The sequence below is a fragment of the Poecilia reticulata genome, linkage group LG5 (genome assembly GCF_000633615.1).
Source record: "Poecilia reticulata strain Guanapo linkage group LG5, Guppy_female_1.0+MT, whole genome shotgun sequence".
NCBI classification, from domain to species: domain Eukaryota; kingdom Metazoa; phylum Chordata; class Actinopteri; order Cyprinodontiformes; family Poeciliidae; genus Poecilia; species Poecilia reticulata.
In genome coordinates, this window is record NC_024335.1 from 30,642,933 (window position 1) to 30,667,182 (window position 24,250).

Here is a 24,250-nt window from a genome sequence, read left to right on the forward strand (position 1 = left end):
AGGAAAAAATTCATATAACCAACATACAAAATAAAAAAACATTAGAAAACAAATTAATTAAATGGAAAGAAAAAAATAGAAAATTACATTTTCTACAATTATTGAACTTCTCTCTTATTAAAACAAAGAAAGAATTAGAAAATAAACTAAGTAAATAAAATTGAAAGAAACAAAAAGAAAACAGAGAGAGAGAGAAAATGTGTGTATATATATATATATATTTTTTTTACACAATGTTTTTAACAAAAGCACAAGTGTCTCACTCATTGGTGGTCAGAGAGGTGGACAAAAATATCCCAAGATCACTGTTAGAGAATTAGACAGGCATTTTTATCAGCAAAATGTTAAATATAAATCCAGTATCTTCCACTAGATACATAAAGGTGGGTCATGTTCAGCAGGACAAAGTGTTAAAATGTGGCCTGGTCAACCCAGAAATGGTTCAACACACATAAAGTCTTCACAGTTCACCTCACATCACTGTCGGGTGAGCTGAGAAGAGATCATACTGAAGGAAGATTTCTCTCCGTCTGTGCCGACCTTTGAAATATGAAAAATGCTCCAAACCATCCGGTTGGAACTGCAGAAAGTCTGTGAAATGCTGCGGCAATGCTAATTATGTATTTTTAATTAAGGCTTTTTGCACACCTTTACCAGGACTACCATAAGTGGGAGGGCACTGTAGATAAAACAAAAATGATAATAAAGCGAAACAAATAAAAAGAAAAACCTAAATGAAAAAAAAACCCTTCCCTCACATTTTTTTTTTTTTTCCTTCTTTTTTAGAAATTATTTTACAGTTTCAGCCAAATATTAAGACATGTGCGGCTTTTTTTTATACAGCATCAGAGCACAAATGTCAGGATCAAGTAAAAGCAACGAGGCAAGCGGACATCTGACAGAAGAAAAACGGCTGACATCGGCTTATTGAAGGCGTCGGGATGTGGCGAGTTCAGGAAAACAAACAGCTACCGATCATTTCGATGCATAAGAACTGCTATGCATTAGGAACCGTGCTGGTCCTGCTGTGACCGCATGGGGGCGGTAATGTGCCACAGCGCGCTCTATGGATCAAGCTTTCGCGGCGTTCGGATAGACGGCGACAACATAGCTCTCTCTACGAAGTGGGAAACGATGCATGCTGTTCTTAGCTACTTCTACAAAGGTCTCTATGTACAGGCTCTTTACATTTAACAGCCAGGAGATTCTTTCCTGAGCAAGGGAGCAAAGGAAACATGGCGTCTGTGTGCTTACGTGTGAAGCTGCCTCGTTCAAAGGAACAGAACCGGGTTAAAGAACTCCCAGCTGCCAGTCTGAGCTTCCGGTGCTCAGTGGACAATAACAGGAAGTGAAGACACTGAAGGAATAGACAGGTACAAGCATTTCTCATGTGGAAGGAAAACACACATTATGCCATGAAGAAATATTCACACCCTTTGATCATTTTCTCCGATTGGAAACATATGGAGTTAAACTGTGACCATTAAGTTTGATTGATCTATTTTTCCCCCAACTTGAGAAAAATTGATTTGAAAACTGAAAACAAAGTTTTGAACATGAAAAAAAATATTTTGGAACTGACAAAAAAGTTCAAAACTACTTTTCAGATTCAATATTTTTATCTATCAATTTCAATTATTATTATTATATATTTTTAAACCAACTTTATGGCCCCAATATAGCTCCATACAAACACAAACTCATTCAGTTGGGATTTTGTATGGGATTTTATGGAGAAGATTACATCATCAATAGAAAGTTTAGGCTACACAAGGTTTAAAACTGCAGCCAAATTCAAGTTTCAGCAGAAAAAAAGACCCTCAACATAGTCAGACTTACGAGAGAGTAGTTCAGAACAAAGTATATCCATGTGCTTGAATGGTCTAGTCAAAGTACAAACCTGAATTCAATTAAGAATCAGCTGAACTGAATGTTGACAGATGCTCTCTAGTCAGTCTGACTGAGCTTTAGCAGATTTTCAATGTAGATATTTTGAAAGCCATAATCACTTAGTAATGCATTATTTCACTCTCATTTATCAAATAAAATCCACTGCAGTTTGTGATGATGAGGACCTGGAACGGTTCGAGGGTATGAATGTTTTTCCAGGCGCAGTACCTTCCTCCATGTGTGTTGTTGATTAGTACGGTGGCCTACAGGGGACCATTTCTGCAATTTCCCCCTTGTTGGCTTATTAAGCGCTAATCAAAATCAGTTTTAGTACAATGTCACTCATTTATTTACACTCAATACGGTTTGTAATGGCAGGCTTTAGGTGTGAGCCAATGGCTTGACAGTTGAACCCGTTTGACTCCAAAGCTCAAGTTTGAGACAGATTTGATTATTTAACAAGAAAGAGCTATGCGGGTTAGAAAAAACAGAAAGGCAGCGCTCAGGGAAGGCAGCACACAGCCTTCATGAGATGATGCTAATGCTGCAAGTGAGGAAGAAGCAGAGTCAGTGTCACCATGCTAGCAGCTAATGTACAGTGTGCAGGAGGAGAGTTCGCACCGGGAGGGTACCGTGGGGGGGGCGGTGTGGGCAGGGCTTTAACCCTGCTCATCCGTTGCCTTGCCCGCCGTGTGAAGCGCAGCGGAAGCTTCGCCGTTGCAGCGTGACGTGGGCTCGGCCGCCTGCGGCTGCGGCTCCTCGGCTGGGGCCCCCGCCGCCTGCTGGCTCTTCTCCTCTCCGGCGACGTCAGGAGCGCCATCGGGCCCAGCCGCAGACGGAGGCGCTGAGGGATTGGCGGAGGCCTGGGGAGCCGTGGGGTCAGCAGCTGCTGCGGGGACGGCGGGCTTCGAGTCGCTCTGCTCAGGCGCTCTTAGTCTCTTCATGATGGTGGTGACTCGCACAGCTTTCTATAAGAGGAAGAATGGGAATTTTAACACACACACACAAAAGAAGGACACGTTTTTCCCTTAAACGTTTCCTGTTCAGCATTGTGGCACTCAGAGTGTCAAAGTCAGGCCCAACAGATTTACTTTCGCAAACAGAGCATGATGGCTTTTGCCACGATATACATATACACTTAATATACATACATGAAACTTTGTTTGAAATTGCTTGGAGTTTATGTCAAGTGTAACAGACATGGAGATGGAAAAGAAAGAGAGAAAGGCCAGGAAAGGCTTTAAGGGAAATGAGACATGCATAGAGGAGAAAAAGAAGAGAACACAAGTCAACACCTTATTAGTCTGACTCTGAACCTGCAGAAAGAGAAAAGAAAACAGAGAAACCATAGCAACAAACAACATGTGGATATGCAGGTCCTCCAGAGTCACCAGGAACCTCTTAGCTCTCTGTGCCGCTCCAGTTAAGGACGGCCATGTCCTCTGAAGAGAGCTGCGTTCTTTGGGTAGGTTTAGAGTAAATGGAGCTCAAGACAAATGAGCACTGCTGATTTTTTTTGTAAAATATGTCCTATCCTTTTTATGGAAGAAAATTAGGGCCAAATAAAAAATATATGTATTCTGACTTTTTCTCAGAATTCTGACTTTCATCTTCTGAAAAAAATGTCAAAAATTTAAGTGAAAAAAGTATGATTTTTTTTTCCTCCTTCAGTGGTCCTGATCATCTTCTGTACCTTTTCTTGCCACTTTGTTTTGCTCGTTCAAATAAAACTCCAGTATCACTGTAATTTGTGGCTGCAATGTGACAAAACGTGGAAACTTTAAAGCGGTGGTACGGAAGCTACGACAAGGCGCCGTTAGAATCTTTTTCTTTAAATTCACAGCAACGAGAAGTGAGACCTGAAATGCCTTCAGCTTGTGGAGGAAGAGAACAAAAGGGCTCACCTTCCATTTAGCTCTGGCAAAGTTCTTTTCTATCTGTGCACACACGTTTTCCTTGATGTTCTTATCTGAAGCCGCGCCACCGGAGATCCTGCAGAGGAAAGAGGAGGATATGAAACGATCAGTTACGCTCACACCAAAAATAAGTTGCAGATTGCTAATACTCTTTCAGAAACATGAGGGACATTTTAGTCATTTTCTTTCGGTGCAGTCCTAGAAGATTGTGATATTACTAAAGAGTAAAGGTGGTTGGAAATGCCTCTCCAGTACAACTAAGCAGACCAAGCGACAATCTGTCCAAATTGTTCAGGATAATTTATCTTCCTTTTTATTTAAATTTTTTTTTGTTTGTTTAAAACCCCCTGAGACGTTTTTTAATCATGTTTAGCACACTCAGTTCCCAGCACTCTGATTTGATCTGCACCATTTATCAAAAAGTCCTCCGCCTACCATTCATGGTTTATGGCCTCCTGGGCCGTCAGCCTCTGGTCTTGATCCACCTCCATCAAACGAGCAACCAGGTTCTTAGCTGTCAGAGAGAAGGCACAAGGAAGGAAACGCAGCAAGAAAAAGGGTTTTATTTCCTGACGGCATGACAACACAACCGTAACCGCTTTGAAAAGTCAACAGGAAGGAAGGCAGGCGGGTTCCTTCTGGAGTGTGTGAAGTGTGTGTGTGTAAGAAGCTGCCACTGAGAGCACCCGAATCGGAGATTTCATCCCAGTACGGAGAGTCAAACTCGTAATCGCCCGCCAGGATTTTTCGGAAAAGGTTCTTGTCGTGGTTTTCGTAATCGTCGTCATCGCTTTCGTCGTAGAACGGAGGGTTGCCTGACAGACTGTGGTAAAAAACCAGATAATTAAAAAAATTAAAAACAGTTAAATCTTTATAAGACATGCCGACCACATTTGAGAACGTCAGTGTAGAGATGCACCGATCAGGTCAGTACTGATGTTCCTACTTACTAGTTCATGTGTGTGATTTTATATTTCTATCATGTTCGAAATAAATAAAATGAATACATTTCCTTTTTATGCCTGATCTAGAAATTCTGATGTAAAAAAATTAAAAAGTATTTTACTCCAAGAACATAAAAAAAAAAAAAATCGTAGAACAGGTTGTTTGATAGAGGTGAGAGTTTTAAATGCATCTGAGAATTTCAAGACTTTTTCCATTTATACATCATATCTAAGGTTCAAAATTAGACTTAAATGTATTTCACATGCAGCTTTGTTTTTGGGAAAATAAATACATTTCAGCCTGCATGTCTGTCCACACAAATAAAAATCTTTGCATCATGTCTAATTCCTAACAGGAAGCTGTTGCTGGTTTGAAGCAATTTCATTGGCTGACAGGTTTCAGCTCTGTTCTACACTGCCCCCTATGGGTTTGGCATGTTTAAAACAACACTCAGGGAAGGCTTTGTTTGGGTTCATGTGGATGAAAACTTTTCTGAAACTGACTCTGTATGAAATAAGTTCTTTTCAACAGTATGGCAGAGATATTTGTTTTCAGAAATACCCAGCTATGTGTGAAGAAGGGCTTAGATAATCAGACCTAGATTTAGGTCTAAAATGATTTTTATTCAACGCATCAGTTTATTTCTTGTAAAAAAAAAAAATGAGGCAGGCAGTAAAAAGAAGTATCATAAAAGAAAAAAAAAATCTTATTTACATTTTATTAAGGAAAATACCAGATCACCAGATTTCTACACTAGTAGTTGATGTGTTTATTGATCAAAAATAATATAAGTAATTGGTTTTGAAGCATGTAACGATTGGGGTAAAGACACACATTTTCCTGTATTTGGACTACAGATGACTAATTAGAGATAATTCTGACGACTTACAGGATGTACATGATGACACCTATGGCCCAGCAGTCCACAGGCCGGCCGTACCGCTGTCTGCCAACCACTTCAGGAGCTGAACAGGAGAAACACAAACATCATCACTGACCCAGAACCTCATGCCACATTATGTCATATCTGATTCACCACCTTTCATAATCTCACCCAGGTACTCTGGTGTCCCACAGGGGTCCTTGATCAGCCCGTTCTCCAGCTTGGCCAGGTGGAAGTCACTGATGACGATTTTGGAGTGCTTTAGACGGTTGTAGTACACCAAGTTCTCCAACTGTGGGAGAAGAAGAAAAGACAAAAAGTCACGCGCTTACTATGTTTAATGATTAAAATTTATATTTTTTTGTGGAGAATCAGAGTAAGTCAATGACAGAAAAAAAAATCTCTTTTTTTTAAACTTTGAAACAAAATCTTTTAATTTTCCAATATGTACAAGAAACACTTAGAATCTGTCAGATCTGCACAACATCCACGGCTTTGCTCACAATCCTTTCAGACTATGAGCTCATTTTCAGACTGTGCTTGAACAGTGGTCTAAGCTCTGTCAATCATCCTAGTGTACGCACTGCTCACACCCTCCAGCTTGCTCTCTGCTAGGCTAAGCTACAGCTAGCCTGTCGTGAGTGCTAAGGCTAGTTATAGTGACCACAGATGATGTCAGATAAACAGTTTTCCTGTAACAGTAAGATAAGAATGTGCGTACACGAGTGTGATTGACAGCACTAAGTCCCACCCCCTGGCTCTGATTGGTTGTTTCTGGTCGGGAAGTAGCGGTTCGTTACTTCAGACGGTAATAACAGCTCAGGGAGGAGGTGGAGGAGATCGATCTGTTCAGATTATCTGTCTCATGTTATAATGTCACAACATGGTGACGGCTTTAACAAATAAGACATTATTCCCATGGTACCAGTGAAATAATCTGGCTGTGGAATAAGAATGTTAACATCAATATTAAGGAATTATTGACTTAAAACAAGCTCCTACATCTTGCTAAAAAGTTATTTGTAGGTTTGTTTAGTCTAATTTCAAGTGTACAAAGATATATGCAGTAGAAACCAAACCAAAAATATACTTGGTTTAGTGTTTCTGCAGTGTTGCCTCTGAGCTGTGCTACCTTCAGGTTCCTGTGAACGATGTGCAGGGAGTGCAGGTAGGCCACGGCCTCCAGGACCTGCCGCACCACGTTGCTGGTGTCCCGCTCCGAGTAGTAGCCCTGGTCCAGGATCCAGTCGAACACCTCTCTGCCTGTCGCACTGCGGAGAGGTGGGTAGAAAAAAAATAGAAATAAAAACTTTGTTCATTTCTGCAAGCTAGCTACATTTTGCTTTACATTTCTTTTTCTCTTGTCTTCAGCTCATTTGGCACAAAATCAGACAAATACATGAGAGAGAAGCTCCTTGTAATCTAGAGAACTCAGAAAAACTGACTTCAGCTACGAGAAGGTATTTCTGTCTTTCTAAGAACGGAGAAGCGTCCACGGGGTGAGAGTGATATTTATCATTTCCCCATGGATGACTCTTGTTTGCTGAATTTTCAGCATAACCAAAAATCCCTCAGGTCTTCTCAGTGGGAAACATTCATTTCCACATTTAGAATTTCCACAGAAATGCACCCAAATTCCCAAAACCGGGGGGAAGAAGAGAACGGAGCGACCGGAGCGATCGCATCTCAATACCAAATGATGCAGAGCCGAGAGCCGCTCTCGGAATCCGCTCGGGCCCCGAGCAACACAGGCCCGTTCCCCCAGGAGCGCTCCATCTACAGAAGCGGCTCGATGGGGGTAGAGACGAGCTGGAAGCCTTTCATTCCCCCCACCAGACGTCTACACTCACAGCTCCAGGAAGAGGAAGTACTCCTTTTTGGTCTCGAAGACGTCAACCAGCTGGAGGATGTTGGGATGCTTCACCCTGAGGAAGGCAGAAGGCAGGGAGAGAGCGATGTCATTCCATGAGCCAAAGCAGCAAGGCGAGGAAACCGCAGGTCAAAAATGTCATTTGTAATGTTTATTATTCAGCAGTAATGTTTTGCTGATCTCACTGGCACCAAGCGGATCAACAGCACCTGCACTACAGAGAGCAAACGGAATAAAAAGTCGTGTATTTCTCTGCCACCTCTTCGGAGGTGACAAACGGTTTCCTTCTTGAGCAGCAGAAGAAGATTTAGAAGGACAGGGGCTGAGTCCTGAACAAACCTAGAGGAGTCATTCAAGGAGAGAAAAATCACGTTTTGGGACGTTTATGCTGCGCGTCTCCCCCTGATTGGTGTGCTGGTTGATAACTGTAATTAACATCAGGAGGTTTGAAAAAACAGCGGCGAGAGGGAAAGAAAACTTCATTCCCCTTGTAATAGACGAATATAAAGAAAAGCATTTTGTATTGAAGGAAAACGATGCATTGCAGATACAGCTGAGAGTTTTCTCCACCACATTTGAACATCTGGAGCACACGTGTCAAACTCGAGCCCCGTGGGCCAAATCCGGCCCGCCATAGCTTTTTATGTGGCCCTCTGGATTCTAGACTAAACACTAAGAGTGGTTAAATATTATCATATCAATCAAATCAATGTAGTTTTTATCTGCTTACTGCCAATTTCTATCAATCAGTCCCTCCAGTTTCTTGAGAATTATCGTGGAAATTCATGCAAAATCAATAAATCCCAGCACTTAATTGGGAGTTTATCGCAGATGTTTCAGAAAAATTGTCAAAAACTTTCTTACTTGATGATAGTCTATAATCTATACAGCCAGTAATAAAAAGTCACATTTACCGTAATAAATAAGTGCAGATATCGCAAATATTTCCAAATTACTACCACAAACACATTGATTTTTATTGCAAAAAGTATCACAAAATCCTGGAGGGACTGAAAAGATGTTCAATAATGTTTTAATTTTAAGAATTCATTGATATTTTAACAGTTTGTGAACAGGTTTTATCAATACATTCCGCCACAACCGGCCCTTTAAGAGCTTTCATGATCTGGATTTGGCCCAAAACGAAAATGAGTTTGACACCCCTGATCTAGAGGGTGTTTCAGTTGAACTCATTCAATCCAACCAATCCCTGCAACTCGGCCTAAAACATAAATAAATAAAAAAATCTAAACTTTTTTCATTTCATGTATAAATGAAATGAAATGGATTTATCAAACAACTTAAAAGTGAGAGCTCTGACAACAACAATATTAGACACTTCTAGCTTTTTAAAATATTGGAACAATTGATTGTCTTCTTCAAGATGAATGTGTTCTTTGTTTACTGGGTCATTTATTTATTTATATATTTTTTTGCTTTATTAATTTTTTTCTAAATGGTACAGACTTCTTTTTGTTTCAAACTAGAAGACTTTCAAACGTGATGCAGAATCTGTGATGTAAAAAAAACAACAAAGAAACAAAACACAACAAAAACAAAAAACTGCAACATCCAGGATGGACTATTAATAATATCCAGCTATGTGTTCCCAAAGTCTCCAGAAAGAGAAAATAACACACTTATCTCTCTGTCAGCAACAAATAGTTCAATAAGATTATGCTAAAGCAGGATTTACTGAAAGCCAGATAATCAGAAAAACCGATTTAGAGAAAAGAAAAAAAAAGTTTGGGTGTTAAGTTTTTCATTTTGAGCTGCTTCTTTCTATTCACTTTTTATAATCTTGCTTAAAAATGCTATTTAAAAAAGAAAAAAAATAGCCTGACAGTGTCCCAAAAAACACAACTCACATCTTCAAGATGAGGATCTCATTTTTGGCAGCCTTCCGGACTTTCCTCCCGTCTTTCTTCAGGAACTTCTTACACGTGTACATTTTCATGGTGGCTTTGTCCTTGGCCCTAAAGATCTCACAGAACTCCTCCCTGAAAAGAAGCGTTTGGTGGTAAGAAGCTCCGTTCAGGTCTCCAGATCACAACAAGGCAGACTTATAGATACTCACGATTTAACAATCTGACCCAGGTCATATTTATCCGTCACGTCCGAAGGATTGTGGTATTCCTTCTTTTCCCCAACCGTTAAACAGCCAAATGGCATGGCCACGTCCGACCTGGGAACGACAGGGAGAGAGACGGGAAACCTTCAGAGCCTCCAACTCATTGTGATACTTTAGATGGTGACTTTGCAAAAAAGAGAAACAGTGATTTTTTCTTTTCCTTTATGCTGAGGATGCTATCATACGACATAGGCCACCGGAGGCATTTTTAATGCAGCATTTTGTCTCATTTAACTTTCTGTAGCCAAGCTTTCCACAATCCTGTAATATTAAAAAAGAAAGAGAAAAAAAAACACAAGAAGATATCGGCTTCAGTGCCTCAGCTCTGCGCCGTCATCTTTTCCTCAAAGCGATAGCCTGACAAATTTCTCTCTGCGGGCAGACAGCGAGAAAAGTCGGGGAGCGGGAACCGCGAGAAAGCATTCTTCTGTTTCTATTACTGCATTTCTAAACAACCAAGAACAAAACAAGTACGGGAAAAGATAAAGATATGTTCACAGGTTAGAAATCAGTGAACTGCTGCTGCAGTTTATTAAAATTACTTCCCAGACTCTCGTTTGTGCAGCGCTCTCTGAGGTAGGGATAGAGTTAGGGCGGCTCGCTGAATGCATTTTCACTGATTCACACCTTCATCCTAATCTTTTCTTTGTTGGCCATTCTGTTGTTCTGCTTGGGATCATTGTTCTGTTTGTGACCCAGTTTAAGCTTCCTGGAGTTGACTCTTGGAAACTTTAGCCTCCAGAGGAGCTGATGTTCCAAATCAAATCCTTTCTCTTAACTGACCTTGAACATGTCACTTGCTAACTGAGGTCTGGAGCCAGACTGTGGTTATTCTTCAACCAGCCAGGCAAATTCTCTTTCTACGCAATTCCACTCAATTCTCATCTCCCATCAGAGTTCCGTCTTGGATTTCTGGGAAGTGAATGGATCCACAGTCTGTGTTGATCCTTGGGTTTTAACAAAGGTCTAATTTTGGATGCTCGTCTGCGGCGCATATAGTTTCCGGAAAGCTTCATAGCGTAACTTCCTCCACAGTTGAATACAACACAGGCAAATGATTGGGTAAAATCAGATCCAATCATTTAAAAAAGAATACTAATATCTCTCAAACGCTGCACAGCACTTCACTGATAAGTATCGGATTGCTGAAGGTATTTGTATGTAAAGCAAAGCAGCGCTGAAAAACTTCAGCACAGCAGATTTTCCAAGAGGGCATTTGGGGTAAAAAAAAAAAAAAAATTATATATATATATATGTGTGTGTGTGCATGTGTGTAATCATTTCTTAGCCTTTTTCTTTTCAACAACCATCTGCACTGACACTCTGGGTGATGGATGCTTAAATGTAAATAAGCATGAGAAGTGCAGCATAATGTGCAAGCGTGGCGATCTGTTCTCCGCAGCACCACGTCCTAATCCAATCTGGATGAGCGAGGTTCGGCAAAGGAAACCGCTCGGGCCGGAGCGAGGCGACTGTTCCCTCCGTTTACCTTCTCTCTCTCAGATGAGACCTGACTCTGCGTTGTGCAGCCGCAGAGCGAGAGGCTGACCTGTCATTAGTAAACTGAGTGTTTCTTTGGTTCAGCTGTACATCAGACAGTTCAGTTCAAGCTGAGGGATAAATGGAGGGGAATCTGAGCAGATATGGCAGCCGTAGAAACCATGCACTATAGAAATACAGGGCCAGATTTACAGGGATGTGGGGCCCTGGGCTGGAGATTGTTTTGGTGCCTTATTAGCTAAAAAATAGGGCTAATGCTAATTACAGTAACTGGGTACGAACTGATGATGGTAGGTTTAACATGTTGCTTTTGCCAGCAACTCCACATTGTTCCCCCCAAAAGAAAATTACTATAACTTTATTGTTTTTAAACACTTGAGTATTGATTATATTCAGAAAAGTTCCAAAGCACTTAATGACATGAGCCAAATGAAGAGCCCACTATACCGAACACCTTTGAAAACGTCCTGGTTATTCCACCAAATATTGATTTCTGAACTCTTCCTGAGTTAAATATTAGTTTTGTTGTTTCTAAATGAACATGAACTTGGTTTCTTTGCATTATTTGAGGTCTGAAAGCACTGCAACTTTCTAATTGTCTTGAAAATAAATACAAAATTTTTGAATTTCTGAGACATGACATTGGGTTGGAAGCTCTTGAATTGCTTAGCAATGTTTAGGATTAGAGTAAATGCAGCGCAAAATATGCACTGTCAAGATTTTTTTTCAAGCAGCGGTGAGGGGGATTAGTCTACCTGCAGCGGTGGCATGATATGGAAATGCATCTCATAGGAATAAGTTGTTTTGGGTGGTAAGCCTCTATGCGAAGACGCTGCATTAATCCAATGGAATAAAATCCTCCAGGACAGATGGAGATGTTTTCAGAGGCAGGTTCTGTTTGCACATGATTCACTACATCCACGGTTCTCAAGCTGTGGTTCACCAGGCGCAGGTTGTACTTGGGACAATGGTGGATCCAGACCAAATTATCCGGGGGGGCTGGGTTAAGGCCTGTGCCTTTTTTATGGAGGTAAGGAATATAATAAAACAAAAAAAGGGCAATATTTTTTTTAGATATATTAAAGCTGCAGTATGTAGCTTTTACAAAAAAAAATAAATATATATATATATATATATTTACATATTTGTTAAAACTGTCACTAAGTTGTGATGGTGTGAGGAACAGATAAATCTCCTCCACTTCCTCAGTGCTCCTATTGCGGTCTGAAGAAATGCACTGCTCCTGACCAAATACAACCAATCAGAGCCAGGAGGCGGGTCTTAGCGCTATCAATCAATCTCAGGTACGCTACTAAACGTGCTAATGGCTAATTGTTTTTCTGGCGTCATAAGTGACCATGTTAAAACCAGCCTGAGCTTTCATAACTCTGTTTTGCAGCACATTAAACCTGATTTAGCTGATTTTTGGGACTTTCTCATAACATTTGCATTTTTCTCATTTTAATAATTTAAAAATAGTATGGCTTTCCAACTAAAAAGGCAGCTCAAATGTCCTTGACAATGCAAATAATTGATCATTAAAGATGTCCTGCTCCCTGCTGGTTGCCTTTTACTGCTTGTTTGACATCACTTCCTCTGGGAAGTGAATAAAAGTTCGTGCCACGAGAGGTTTTGACCTTATTTGCAGTTTTTATTGTCTTCATTTTGTAAACTACATTCATACTTATCCTAAAATCTTGTGCTGTTATGTTAACCACACATTTCTTTTAAGTTGACTGTATTGTATTCAAGTAATCCATATTGGGTTATGAAGCTGAGGTTGGTAATCATATTTCTGACTGTTAGTTTTTTTTTATCATCAAACCACGTTTTAAAACTTTCAGTACGAAGGGAAAATAGATCAACTATTCCTTCCACCCATCATAAAACTTTTTTTAAAAATGTTTTTATGACACTGGACAATAAACTACAAGAGTACAGATTCTATGATCATACCATTTCAAAGTAGTACTCTAAAGAGCTTGTGCCAACTGAAGAGAGGAACAAATGTACTAACGTCAGCCTGAGTGTTAAAGTATCAGCGATTCTCTGCAATTACTTTAACAGAGCCTGTGAAGGTCTTTATCATCTGATAAACATTTCATTCAAAGTTTTCAGCTGTCGTCATGGTGAGCCTGCAAGCTGCTGGAGTCACAATGAACCTTTTATATATCCTTTTATATATACATTTGTCAGTCTGCCTGTCAGCAAGGTTATATTAACATTATGTTTTATACCTTTCCTGCTGGTGTTTTGTTTTAGCTTTTACTTCATTATTGCTGCAAGATTCCTTTCCTTTGTCAACTGATCAGTGTGTTTAAAGGAGTGAAACTCAGCTAAATTACCTCAGAGAATTGATTTTATTTTATTTTTTCCCGAATAGCTTTAAGCTAAAACATATAGCTTCTGGGAATGCAGAGCACTCCCTGATAAAAAAGAAAGACTTCTACAATACAGATCAAAATCCAGAGAGGTTCTTTTCTGCTTAAAGCTCCATCATGTTGATGTATTTTTACACAGTAAATAAAGGCAAGTGTCAGCAGGTCCAACATCCAAATAAACTTTCACCAACTTAAAATTCATCTCAAACATGTCACAGCTCATGCTATTTTATAAACTTTTACTGTAGTCATGTTTGCACTGGATGATTTTTTAAAATTTATTTTTACACAAATTCCAGTGATTGCTAAAGGAGAAAATGGAGGTGGGAAGCAAACGTTCACTTCCTGCAAGAAACATATCCTCAAAACAGACACACATAGCAGGTTACAGGTGCGACTAGCTACCTAAGTATCAACAAAATGTTGATCACTTAAACCACTAAAACATAACTTTTCTTATAATCAGACAGTTACTCTGCAAATCTGAAGCATCTTGAGCATGTGTTTCAATCAGGAAGATCATTGGTGTTGCGCCAAATTCAGCCTCCTTCTCCTGGAGGTAGAAGCTGGTGAGAAAATCATTGAATACATGATTTACCGCAGGTATAGAAACACAAGACAGACAGACTCAACAGTAGCTGCATTTCCAGTACAAATGTACAAATTTTTGTCAATATTCTGCTAATATTCTATGGTTAATGGAAACAGCGAGAGATGTTGCACTATGTTTCTCTTGTTAGAAAATACTTTGAATTCATTCATATGCCAGAAAGGTTAGACGTGTTGAGTGAGCATTTACTATAACTCCCAGATTCTTGCCTTCTCTTCACCAAACAACTGATTTTCTTCCCTTAATAGAATCTTGCTCAACAATCTGAGGAAAACAACATTAAACTAATTAGATTTTAATGTTCCCCTTTAGTCTTCTACTTGCATTTAAACACAATTCAGTGGTTACTGCAAAAATCGAATCATGGATATAGTCAATACTGTAAGTATGGATCTTACAGTATTAGAACTCATCTCTAAAACTGAGCAGGAGTTTATTGTTTCAAGTCCTAAATGAGTGTTTGTACAGGCAAGCTAATAATTCTTTTAAACTGACCTCATGGCAGCCTTCAAGAGCGTCACATCGGACCCGCTACTTATCATCCTGCCATCCTGAGATTAGATGTGACCTCAGCTCCACTCGGAGAATCTCTGCAGCTATTAGGAAACAAACATCTTCGACATTAATTTTGCTTTAATACCTTCTGATTTTCTGATATTTCCCACGAGAGCCATGACGGCGCTTTTGCCATCGGCTGAAAAGAAAATAAGGTCAGCACACGCGAGCGTGGCAGCAGTGGCATAAATCTCCGCAGCGGATGGCAGAAGAAGGATGGCTCTCATCGGCTCTCTGCTATTACGAGGGAAACCGTTCAAGAAGGCGATGTTGTATTTATTGCAACGGGGGCAATAAATACGAATGACGAGTTCATTTATTAAAGGAAAAAAAAGTCTATTCTCACCAACTCGGCCATATTTGAAAAGTATGGTTGTTGCTGCCAATTGTCTTTGGCAGCTGTTGCTGCCATCGACGACTGCAACTGCTGACAATGAGCGTTTTATATCGCTGTGGATAAATATTGGTCCATTGTTCTTGATAGCATTGTTTTGAGCCACAACTGGAAGGCTTTTGGGCTGGATTGTTTCTAATTGAAGACTTTACCAGCCAACTCCAAAGCCTTAGCTTTGCTTCTTTGTGTGGGTGTCATTCAGAGGTGGACCTGCTGCTGTACTTCAAGACCCTAATCTGTTGCAAAACCCCAGAGTTCCTCAGCTTCTGGTCATAAATTGATGGCCAGACATTTGCTTTCAGGATTTAATACAGCAGAGCAGAATTTATGATTCTATCAATTATGTCATGTCAACCAGGTCCTGAAGCACTAAAGCATCCCCAGACCATTCATCTACCACGGCAGCATGTTTGGCATTTAGTATGATAGCTTTACCCCAACCCTCCCTGGGTTCGTTGTGACCTCCTGGATGAGTCTGTGATTTGCTATTGAAGTCATTTTGATAGGCTGCGCCCCTTGGTGATGGGTCCCCACTGTTCCTTGTTTCCTTCTTTTGTAAATAATGGTTCCGATTGTTGGTAGTTCCCAAGAGTGGATGGTATGGTATTTGTTTGGAGTTCCTTTAGGCTCTGAACGTTGTAAGGATGCATTGGTTGATGCCCGTCCGCAACATCGCATGGACATAGGGGGTGATTCCCCTGGACTGGCAGACTGGGGTGGTAGTGGTCCCCTTGTTTAAAAAGTGGGACCTCAATGTGTCTTCCAACTACAGGGGATCACACTCCAAAGACTCCTAAGCAAAGTCTACTCAGGGAGGATCATCCACTGGATAGTCGAGTGTTGGATTCAGGAGGAACAGTGTGGCTGTCGAACATTGAACCAGCTCTACATCCTCCCTGTGGTCTCGTAGACCCAGATGAAGATCCAGGACATGTTGAGGGACTATGTTGCTCTGCGTTGGTATTGTCCCAGAGAAGATGGCCCAAGTGGCTGGGGAGAAGAAAGTTTGGGTTTCCCTAGTTATGTTGCTGCCTCTGCAACTCAATCCCAGATTAAGCAGAAATTAATGGATTGTCAGATAAACAGATGAACGGTTCCTACTGTGGTTCACAGTAGTTCCAAAGCTTTAGAAATGGATTCTGAAACTCTTTCCAAATGAAAGGATTTCATATGTACACATGTGTAGGAACATATATTTCTCCTCTTATATTTTGTTTACTGTAGATAATGGCATGATATGATTCCTGTTTGAGATTTCTTTAGCCTGCCTCGTGCTACCTATTTAAATGGTTTCTTGCCGTTGTAACAAGATAAAAATGTGAAAAAGTCCATGAATACTTTCTCATTACATTTTAGCTTAGATGAAGAGAACAAATTCCTTTGATTTGACAGAAAACTGTGTATTAACTAACTGTAAAGACAAAATGCGGCACCAGAAGTAGAGCTAAAGTAACACATCTTTACATATTTTACATTATGAGGTCCAAGCCACATTATTTCAGTGCCCTTAAACAAAAAACTTCATTCAGTGACTTTATCCTTCTGCCTCATTATAGTACCTTATGTGAATTTATATTTCTTTTTACTTCTGACTTCAAGAAGAAATAGCTTCATGGGAGCACTGACATAAAAGTTTGCATTCCCAGTCTCTAGGGTTCTTTATAGCTTTGATTAAAGTTTGAATGCATCAGATTTATTCATTTTTTGCTGTTTCAGCTTTTGGAGGCTCTGCGGAAGAATACGGACCTGAACACTAAGTCACAACCAGCACAACAAGACACAGAAAACTGCCTTCATTGTTGGATCGGAATAAAGATGGTGGCAAAGATTTTTTTTAAAGTGGGCGAATACGTAGTCGAGTTAATTATTCATGTCTGGCGGTCTCCTTTCCCTCTGCTTCTCTCGCTGGGCTCCTGACTCACGTCTTTCTTGTGTTGAAGAAACTGCCGAGTCCCGCGGTGCCTGCTTAGCGGCGCGCTTGGAGCAGAAGTGCGGCGGCTTTGGCAGAGCACTAATAATTACCAGCCTCCTCTCCTCAGCCCTCGCCTTATCCCAGTTCAGTGAACCGTCCCGCGGGCCTCACACAAAACACAAATCTCCAAAGGATGTAATACATCCCTCATTTTGTCAGACGGCGCTGAAGAATGGGGTTCTGTTCTGAGCCAGAGACATTAAACCATTAAGGCACCTTTAAGGAACAGAAGGAACAGTTTGTGTCATCACTCATTTCGAGCTGCGCTCTCCGTCTGACTTACACTGCAGCATTATTCTTATTAGAAAATACTGCAGTGGCTCCTGACTGAACACATTCAGTGCAGATTTCAGATCAGTTTCTTGCAGCAAGAGGCGACTCTACCAAACGATCGCCTCCTAATAATCAGTTTGGTCAAAGTTCTACAGCCATCATCTAGATTGCACTGGTCAACGTCCCAAAAAATGATCTGGGGTTTTTCAACTTTCTTAGGGGAATTTTGATGCGCTGAATCCAAAAATCACATTGGTTTTACCCAATCAGATCAACTTTCTGATCTGTAGATGCAACATGAGCACCAAAATGCAACGTTTCCCCCAGAAAACTTGCTAAGCCCGGTGGTTGGCTGCTGGGGCAGTCATTCATCCAGGGGCCTGCCATGTTTTTGAGTTAAAAAATGTTTAAAGTTGACAGGAAATTTGAACATATCACTTGAAATTTTGTGTTATTGAAAGATTGGAAGATTAATACCTGAACACCAACTGTAAAAACTTTAAAAAAGCAAACATTTAAAATAAACTTAAATAAATAAGCAATGCTTAGCTTGGGGGGGGGGCACAAGTAAAGCCTGGTGGCCCGCCAGGCTTATAGTACACTGAGAGAAACCCTGAAAATGCAGGACTTGTTCTCACGTCTGGATCGATTTCCTGAGGATCTGGGATCAGTGAGTGACGAGCAGGAGGAGAGACTCCATCAGCACAGGAAAGAGACAGAGAATTCTACACAATGAAGACATAATGTTCAATTCACATGTAATTACCCTTATCAGTGTTTATTATTCAGTTTACAGAAATCCAAGTTTTTAACATTTAATTAATAAACTCTGTTAGAAAACTACTTTTTTTCTTCTAAAACCTTTTTTGGATGAGAAATATTAACGGTAATGAACTGATAAAGTCACAAAAATGTCATCAATTTAGTTAGAAGATCAGATTTCTCTAAATCAAATTAGAATAAAAGCCTGACCTGATTGAGAAAAATGAACGTCACTTTAGGATTCAGCTGTGCAAAATAATTCTAATTCAGTTGAAAAAACATAGACAACTTCCAAAAAATAATTTTTTTCTAACCCGGTGTTATTGTAGGTGGTTTGAAAATAGTTTTGTGACAAACGCCCTCTCAGTTCAGCCCTTACCTAAAGAGGTGCTGCATTTTGTATGCAGCGCCTGTAGATACAGTGAATATGCAGTTGGGTCACATCAATTATTAAAGCGACTCAAACCAACAGATAAGCTGACTCTGCCACAAGCACTTGAATAGTAATAGTAAGCAGTGCTTGCATTGCCACGGGGCATCTTAGGTCTTCAGTGTGGATATTTTTATTTAATGTAGTGTATCACATTCCAGAAAGTAAAAAAAAAAAAAAGATTTAAGCAAAAAATTATTTTCTTTAGCAGCCACCAGCCTATCACACTTCTGATCCGCTTTGGGGAATTCAACCAGAAACGATCCAGTGCCGAGTGCTTATTAGAGAAGAAAGGCGGAGCAAGCTCCACCCAGGTGTTTTGCACACCAGAATGGTTGCCATGGAGATAGAAGGATTTCTCAAAAATGCTTGAAAAAATTAACTCCAGGTATTTCTTTTTTTTTGACGAGGAAATAACAAACTAATAATGTAAAGCTCAAAAAAGTCAATTTTTCATAATGCTGCCTTTAAAGTGTATCTCAAGACTTTTTAAATTTAACTCCATTTTTCCCCCCCTTATTTCTACTGTTGGATTCCATTGTCTTTTCTTGTGATGCGGCCACCAAGTTAGTTGCTATTAAAAGCCATATAAATCAATAATCAATCAAAAATCAAAAATGTCTTGTCAGGATTTCAAGATAAACCAATACCAAGTAGAGCACAACAGTGAAGTGGAAGGAAAATCAAATATAGGTTTGAATAAAAACCTCAAAACATCTGACATCTGTAGTATTTTTTGTCACAGTAAAATCAAACCTCAGCTCTTCAGTAATATTCCTGTTGGAAAAGAAACAAATGCACAATGCTCAACCAAGCTACTGCTGTGAAATCAGTGGAGTAGGAGCGGCATGCTGCTCACAGCACGTCCTCTCACACATAGCACCATTATGCAACCGAGATGCAGCAGACGTGGCTTAATCTCAATCTGAAGTACTTTCTGCTCCGCTTGTTTTTAGGAGCTGCTGCTGTTGGCGAAGCAACGCTGACAACATCTCTGTTCTTCTCTCTGAGCGCAGAGGTTCAAAGATCTTGACCCGAGGGGAGAACCCTCGGATCAGTCAATACTTTTTTTTTTATGCCTGTCCATCACATTAGGCAACATCTGTGACCTGTTGTATTGTTGCCTTCACGTTTAGAGTCAAAGAAGTGCTTAGAACCTGGAATCAAAAAAACAACTCTGGTCCACTACTTTAAAGGGGCGGTGTTATGAATTTTACAGCCATATTTACCCAATTTATACCACCGTCAAGTAACTATGTTACCTTCTCTTTGTCTCTTTAAGAACCTCCTACTACTTCTGACACTCCCTCTTCAGAAAGTCATCGTAACAGGGCTTGTAGCTGCATTGACAAGAAGTTCCTAAGAACAGCATCAACCAGTGGTGCTGTGGTGGCACAGGGGCAAAGCACAACTCACGTATTGAGGCCTCAGTCCTCAGGGTGGGGGTCGCAGGTTTGATTCCTGGCCTGGCGACATTTGCTGCATGTCTTCCCCCTCTCTCATTACTGTCAAACTACTTTCAAATAAAGACCACTAGAACCAGCAAAACTTTTTTTAAAACAAAAAAGAATGACATCAACCGTTCTTAGTAGTGTTGTAGTTTGCATGATAAGCTCAGCAGTCTCAGCTTCACCAGGCGTTTGCTAAATGCTGCTGCCACTAGTCTTGAAGAGCTGTGTGGAGGAACCCAGGGGTGGAGTGCTCTTTTGATCTCAGCATTAAGCTTAAAGTCAGAATTGTGAGAAAAAAGTTACAAATCATAGAAAAAGGACAAAATTCTGATACTAAAGTCAAATTTTAAAATTCTTTGTTGTTTGTTTCAGTGGCCTTAATCTTCTTCCGTACGTTGGCGAACCAAAGGTGGCTCTCACGTGGAAGTTCATGTTCCATTAGACGTTATATGGGGAAAATAACCAAAATGAACTTCATTTAAATGTCAGAGAAAGATACTTGTGGAGTTAAAAACTTTAAACCCACTATTTTAATACTTTCTCTGTGAAAGTATGCATGAAAGTGTTAGTTTCATTGTTTGTTTATGTTTTGGTTTCTTTGCTGAAATGCATTTGCGTAATTAATATGTAATTTCTAAATAGTCTCAAGAATTAAATTAAAATTAAATTAAAAGTGAATGTAAGAATTTTTTTTAAAGTAACATGCTGATCTCTAATATTCCAGTAAACGCCACCAGTGCCTTGAAAATAACTCAAAAATAATCAAACTGACTTATCAGCTAACAATGTTAGTCAGCAGCGAAAACATCCGGCGATTATTAATGATTATTTGTGTACCGTCCATCTACGACTGAATGACCACTTGTTCACCTCCAGCAGATACCCAGGGGTCCTTCTGTCCACACTCAACACACACATTAGCTTCCAGCAGCCAGTGTATGATTATTTATTTATTTTTTTTAATAAAACATCTGCTGACAATTCATCCCCAGGCTGAACGGTGTGGTAAATATGAGCCCCCTTTATTTATTCCCTACTATATCTGCTGTAGTCGGAGCGTTTTCTGTCCTCCCCTATTTGCAAACAATGCACCCACTATTTCTAATTTTAGCCTGAGAAACGTCTCCGCTGTCAGAAGCAGTGTACCTTCATGTCGTTCCGGTGTGATGCAAGAAAGCGCTGCGAGCGCGGTGAATGAAGAAACAAAAAAGACAACAACAAACAAACAAACAAAAAAATAACCGGATGATAACAGTATTGTCTGAATGTGCGACTGCGGATCCGATTAATGTGAGGCGGAGGTCAGATCGCAGCAGGAGAAACAGCAGGAAACTCAGAGCAACTTTAGAGTGAGCGACTGAGCGCTCACTGATCCAATCACAGGGATGAGCAGGGAGAAGGATTCCTCCTTGTTTACCAGATTATACAGATTTTACGGATTATAAACATGGGCTGCCGAAAACACTTTCGCATTAAACACAAAGGTCAACCTGAGTGATTTGTTCACTGAATGCGTCACAGTAATAAGACGGAGACTCCCACGCTTGGTCCAGCAGAATCACGTTACATATTAGTTATAGATGGAGGTTCTGAGGCAGGCGAGTCAAACTCAGCTTCCTTTTGGGCCAAATCAAAAATCTGAACCTTCTTAAAGAGCCAGTTGTGCCAGAATGTATTGATAAAACCCATTGAACTGTTAAAATGTTGATAAATAGTTGTCCTTCCAGGATTTTGCGATTGTTTTTGTGGAGGCTTTTTGTAATCAAAATCACAGATTTTGTGGCGCTAATTTAGAAATACTTGTAAGGATTTTTTTTTTTTTTACAATATTTGCGCTAATATGTGATGTTAAATGTGACTTTTTATTCTTCACTGTATCGATCACGGATTATAACTTGACATCAAGTGAGGATGAGGGAGCAGTCAATAAAGCCTGATGTTTTTGACCAGTTTTGAGAAAAAATTTCAATAAAATTAGAAAAAATTTGTGGATTTGCCTTTTTATTGGGAATTTTGTGTGATTTTTGCAGATCTGTGAAAGACCGGAGGGACTTATCCAGTTGTTCCTGCTAGTTGAACTGCTAATCAACATATTTATGTATATTTGCTTGACAATTTGCACTTATTTGTTTGTTTCTTCCATAATTGGTCACTAATTTTTGTTTTTATGACGTAAAGAACTTTGGACTGCCTTCTCGCTGAACTGTGCTATAAAAATAAACTTGACTCGGTAAAATGTTTGAAGTAAATACATTTTTCCATATTATTGTAATTTATTGAATGGAATATTTTGTCATGTTTATCTTGTATGCAGTTAATTTTGATAGAAATGAACATTTTTAAGTTGTATGTTTTAGCTTAAAACTGCTAACAGTTTTGAGCTAATCCAACGTTTCAAGTAACACCCTGCAGTCTGAGAGTACTGGGTTTTCAGATTATTATTTACTCTGTGGAGTAAATAAAATTTAATACGATCTCTGTTCCATTTCCAAGCATATTGGGATTGGCGTTTCTTAGTAAATGAGATCTTGACTCAAGCTGCAAATCATCTTATCCTGCTTTAATCAACATTTTTATGCACTCCCTCACTTTCCTTTCTTTCTTTCTTCTTTTATTGTCATTTTCTCGAGAAATGACTTACACACGAAGAAGCCAGCGCTCGTCTGCAGAGCACGAGCCAATCTCATTAGCTCCCTGCTCTTGTACGCTGCTTCAGCGGACAGAAATTTTAATTGCAGCGCATAAAATCGACATTACATGAAAAATGATAATCCAAAAGCGGGGATAAATAAAACGGGCGCCGCTTTAATGTCGGACCGGCGCTAATTGAAAGTCCCTCCGGACTGCTGACGGTGGAATTGATAGAGCAAAGGAGAAACAAATTATGGGCAGTGAACTCGAGAAATGCTATCTATGAAAATAACAAGAGCAGACTTTGAGTTTATGGTATTTGAAGTGAGGGTTTTGGTGCGTCGCTCACTGCGAGAAGAGCTGAAGCTGTGTGAGTGTTAGGAGATGGACTGCAGCAGAAGGCGACAGTCTAGCGCTGTTACAAACACACAGCGGCCCTCTTTCAGGACAGTTCTGCCTCACATCAGGCGCTGTACAGTATCCCATTATCTCTGAATGAAACTCAGCACAGTGAGAAATGAGAGTAAAATCACTTTTTAATCATGTTCTCTGTTGTCAGTTATGTTTGACCGTCCGCTCCTTCAACAAACTGGCAGTGTTCATCTGTTATTCACCTGTTAGTTTTACTTCGCAGTAAAGCATTCTTGTATTTTGAAGGACATTATTGTATCATGACCAAAACAACAAGTCCACTGATGCGCTACCGTCAGTCTAGTGTTGAATATCGTCTAACAGGCACTGAGTTTTGTGGCGTCAGTACAGAGTGGATTCATCAGCAGCCCCACAGTTGCTTTAGGCTAATGTGTTCTTCATTTCTTTTCCAAAAACAGATGCCTTCAGCAAAAAACAAACTAAGACAGACAAAACTCTGACAGACAGTAGAGACAGGCTGATTACAACCGATTACAACCACGCATTTACAGAATGATTAAATTATTGTATATGTGGCCTTTTTTGGGATTATTGATCGTTTAATGTACAGAGGGGAAAATTATCGTTCAAATACGATAATTATCGTACACCTGGCAACACGTAATGACACCAACTCCATACTGGTGGCCATTTTTCCCTATCTGGAGCCCAAATGCTTTAGAAATGTTTTTTTTCCTAAACCTGTCTAGTTCGATAAGTTTCAGTGACTTTGATTTTGAATGTCTTAAGATAGAACAAGATTTGTTGCTCTTTGAGACCTCACAGCCGACTTTGTGTTGTCAAACAGATTCTATTTATATGATTTCTCGGTTCTGATGCTCTGAAATCAGGTCTGGGTTTGGCTAGTGAAATTAAACTAAAAGGAGATAGTTAATGACATATTCTGATCTGATCAGATTGGTTTATTTCACATAGGATTCATTTTTTATTATTATTTTTTTATCGTGCAGTACTCTAAATCAAACTAGGATCTGAACGTTCTTTTCCACCCTGTATTTTTATTCGTTATCAGGCTCCATCTAGCCATCACCTGCAGCGACAGCTAATCTAATTCACCTGTTAAATGTGATCTGACTCCCTTCTGGGAAGAGCATCTCCAGCATCCAGCTGTATTACTTACTAAACTCGACTTGCTGCTGTGCAGAAAATGTTTCTTTTTTTCATTAAACCACTAAGTAAAACTTTGTTCATAAACTTTTGCACTCTGCATAATAAAGTGAAGCA

The 24,250-nt window shown here is 39.9% G+C and overlaps 1 protein-coding gene across 1 annotated transcript in view; it reads right to left on the reverse strand.

Moving 5' to 3' along the window:
• Positions 1–1,630: 1,630 nt before the first annotated feature.
• LOC103465528 (caM kinase-like vesicle-associated protein) overlaps positions 1,631–24,250 on the reverse strand; it is a 49,248-nt gene continuing 26,628 nt past the window's right edge. Inside the window, exons 2-11 of the mRNA XM_008410474.2 lie at positions 9,582–9,689; positions 9,373–9,504; positions 7,485–7,559; positions 6,767–6,905; positions 5,806–5,926; positions 5,641–5,716; positions 4,493–4,629; positions 4,242–4,320; positions 3,795–3,882; positions 1,631–2,858 (exon numbers count right to left, since the gene is read on the reverse strand). Coding sequence (XP_008408696.1) covers positions 2,550–2,858; positions 3,795–3,882; positions 4,242–4,320; positions 4,493–4,629; positions 5,641–5,716; positions 5,806–5,926; positions 6,767–6,905; positions 7,485–7,559; positions 9,373–9,504; positions 9,582–9,676 — 1,251 coding nt within the window. The 5' untranslated portion in view covers positions 9,677–9,689 and the 3' untranslated portion in view covers positions 1,631–2,549. The remainder of the gene's footprint in view (positions 2,859–3,794; positions 3,883–4,241; positions 4,321–4,492; positions 4,630–5,640; positions 5,717–5,805; positions 5,927–6,766; positions 6,906–7,484; positions 7,560–9,372; positions 9,505–9,581; positions 9,690–24,250) is intronic.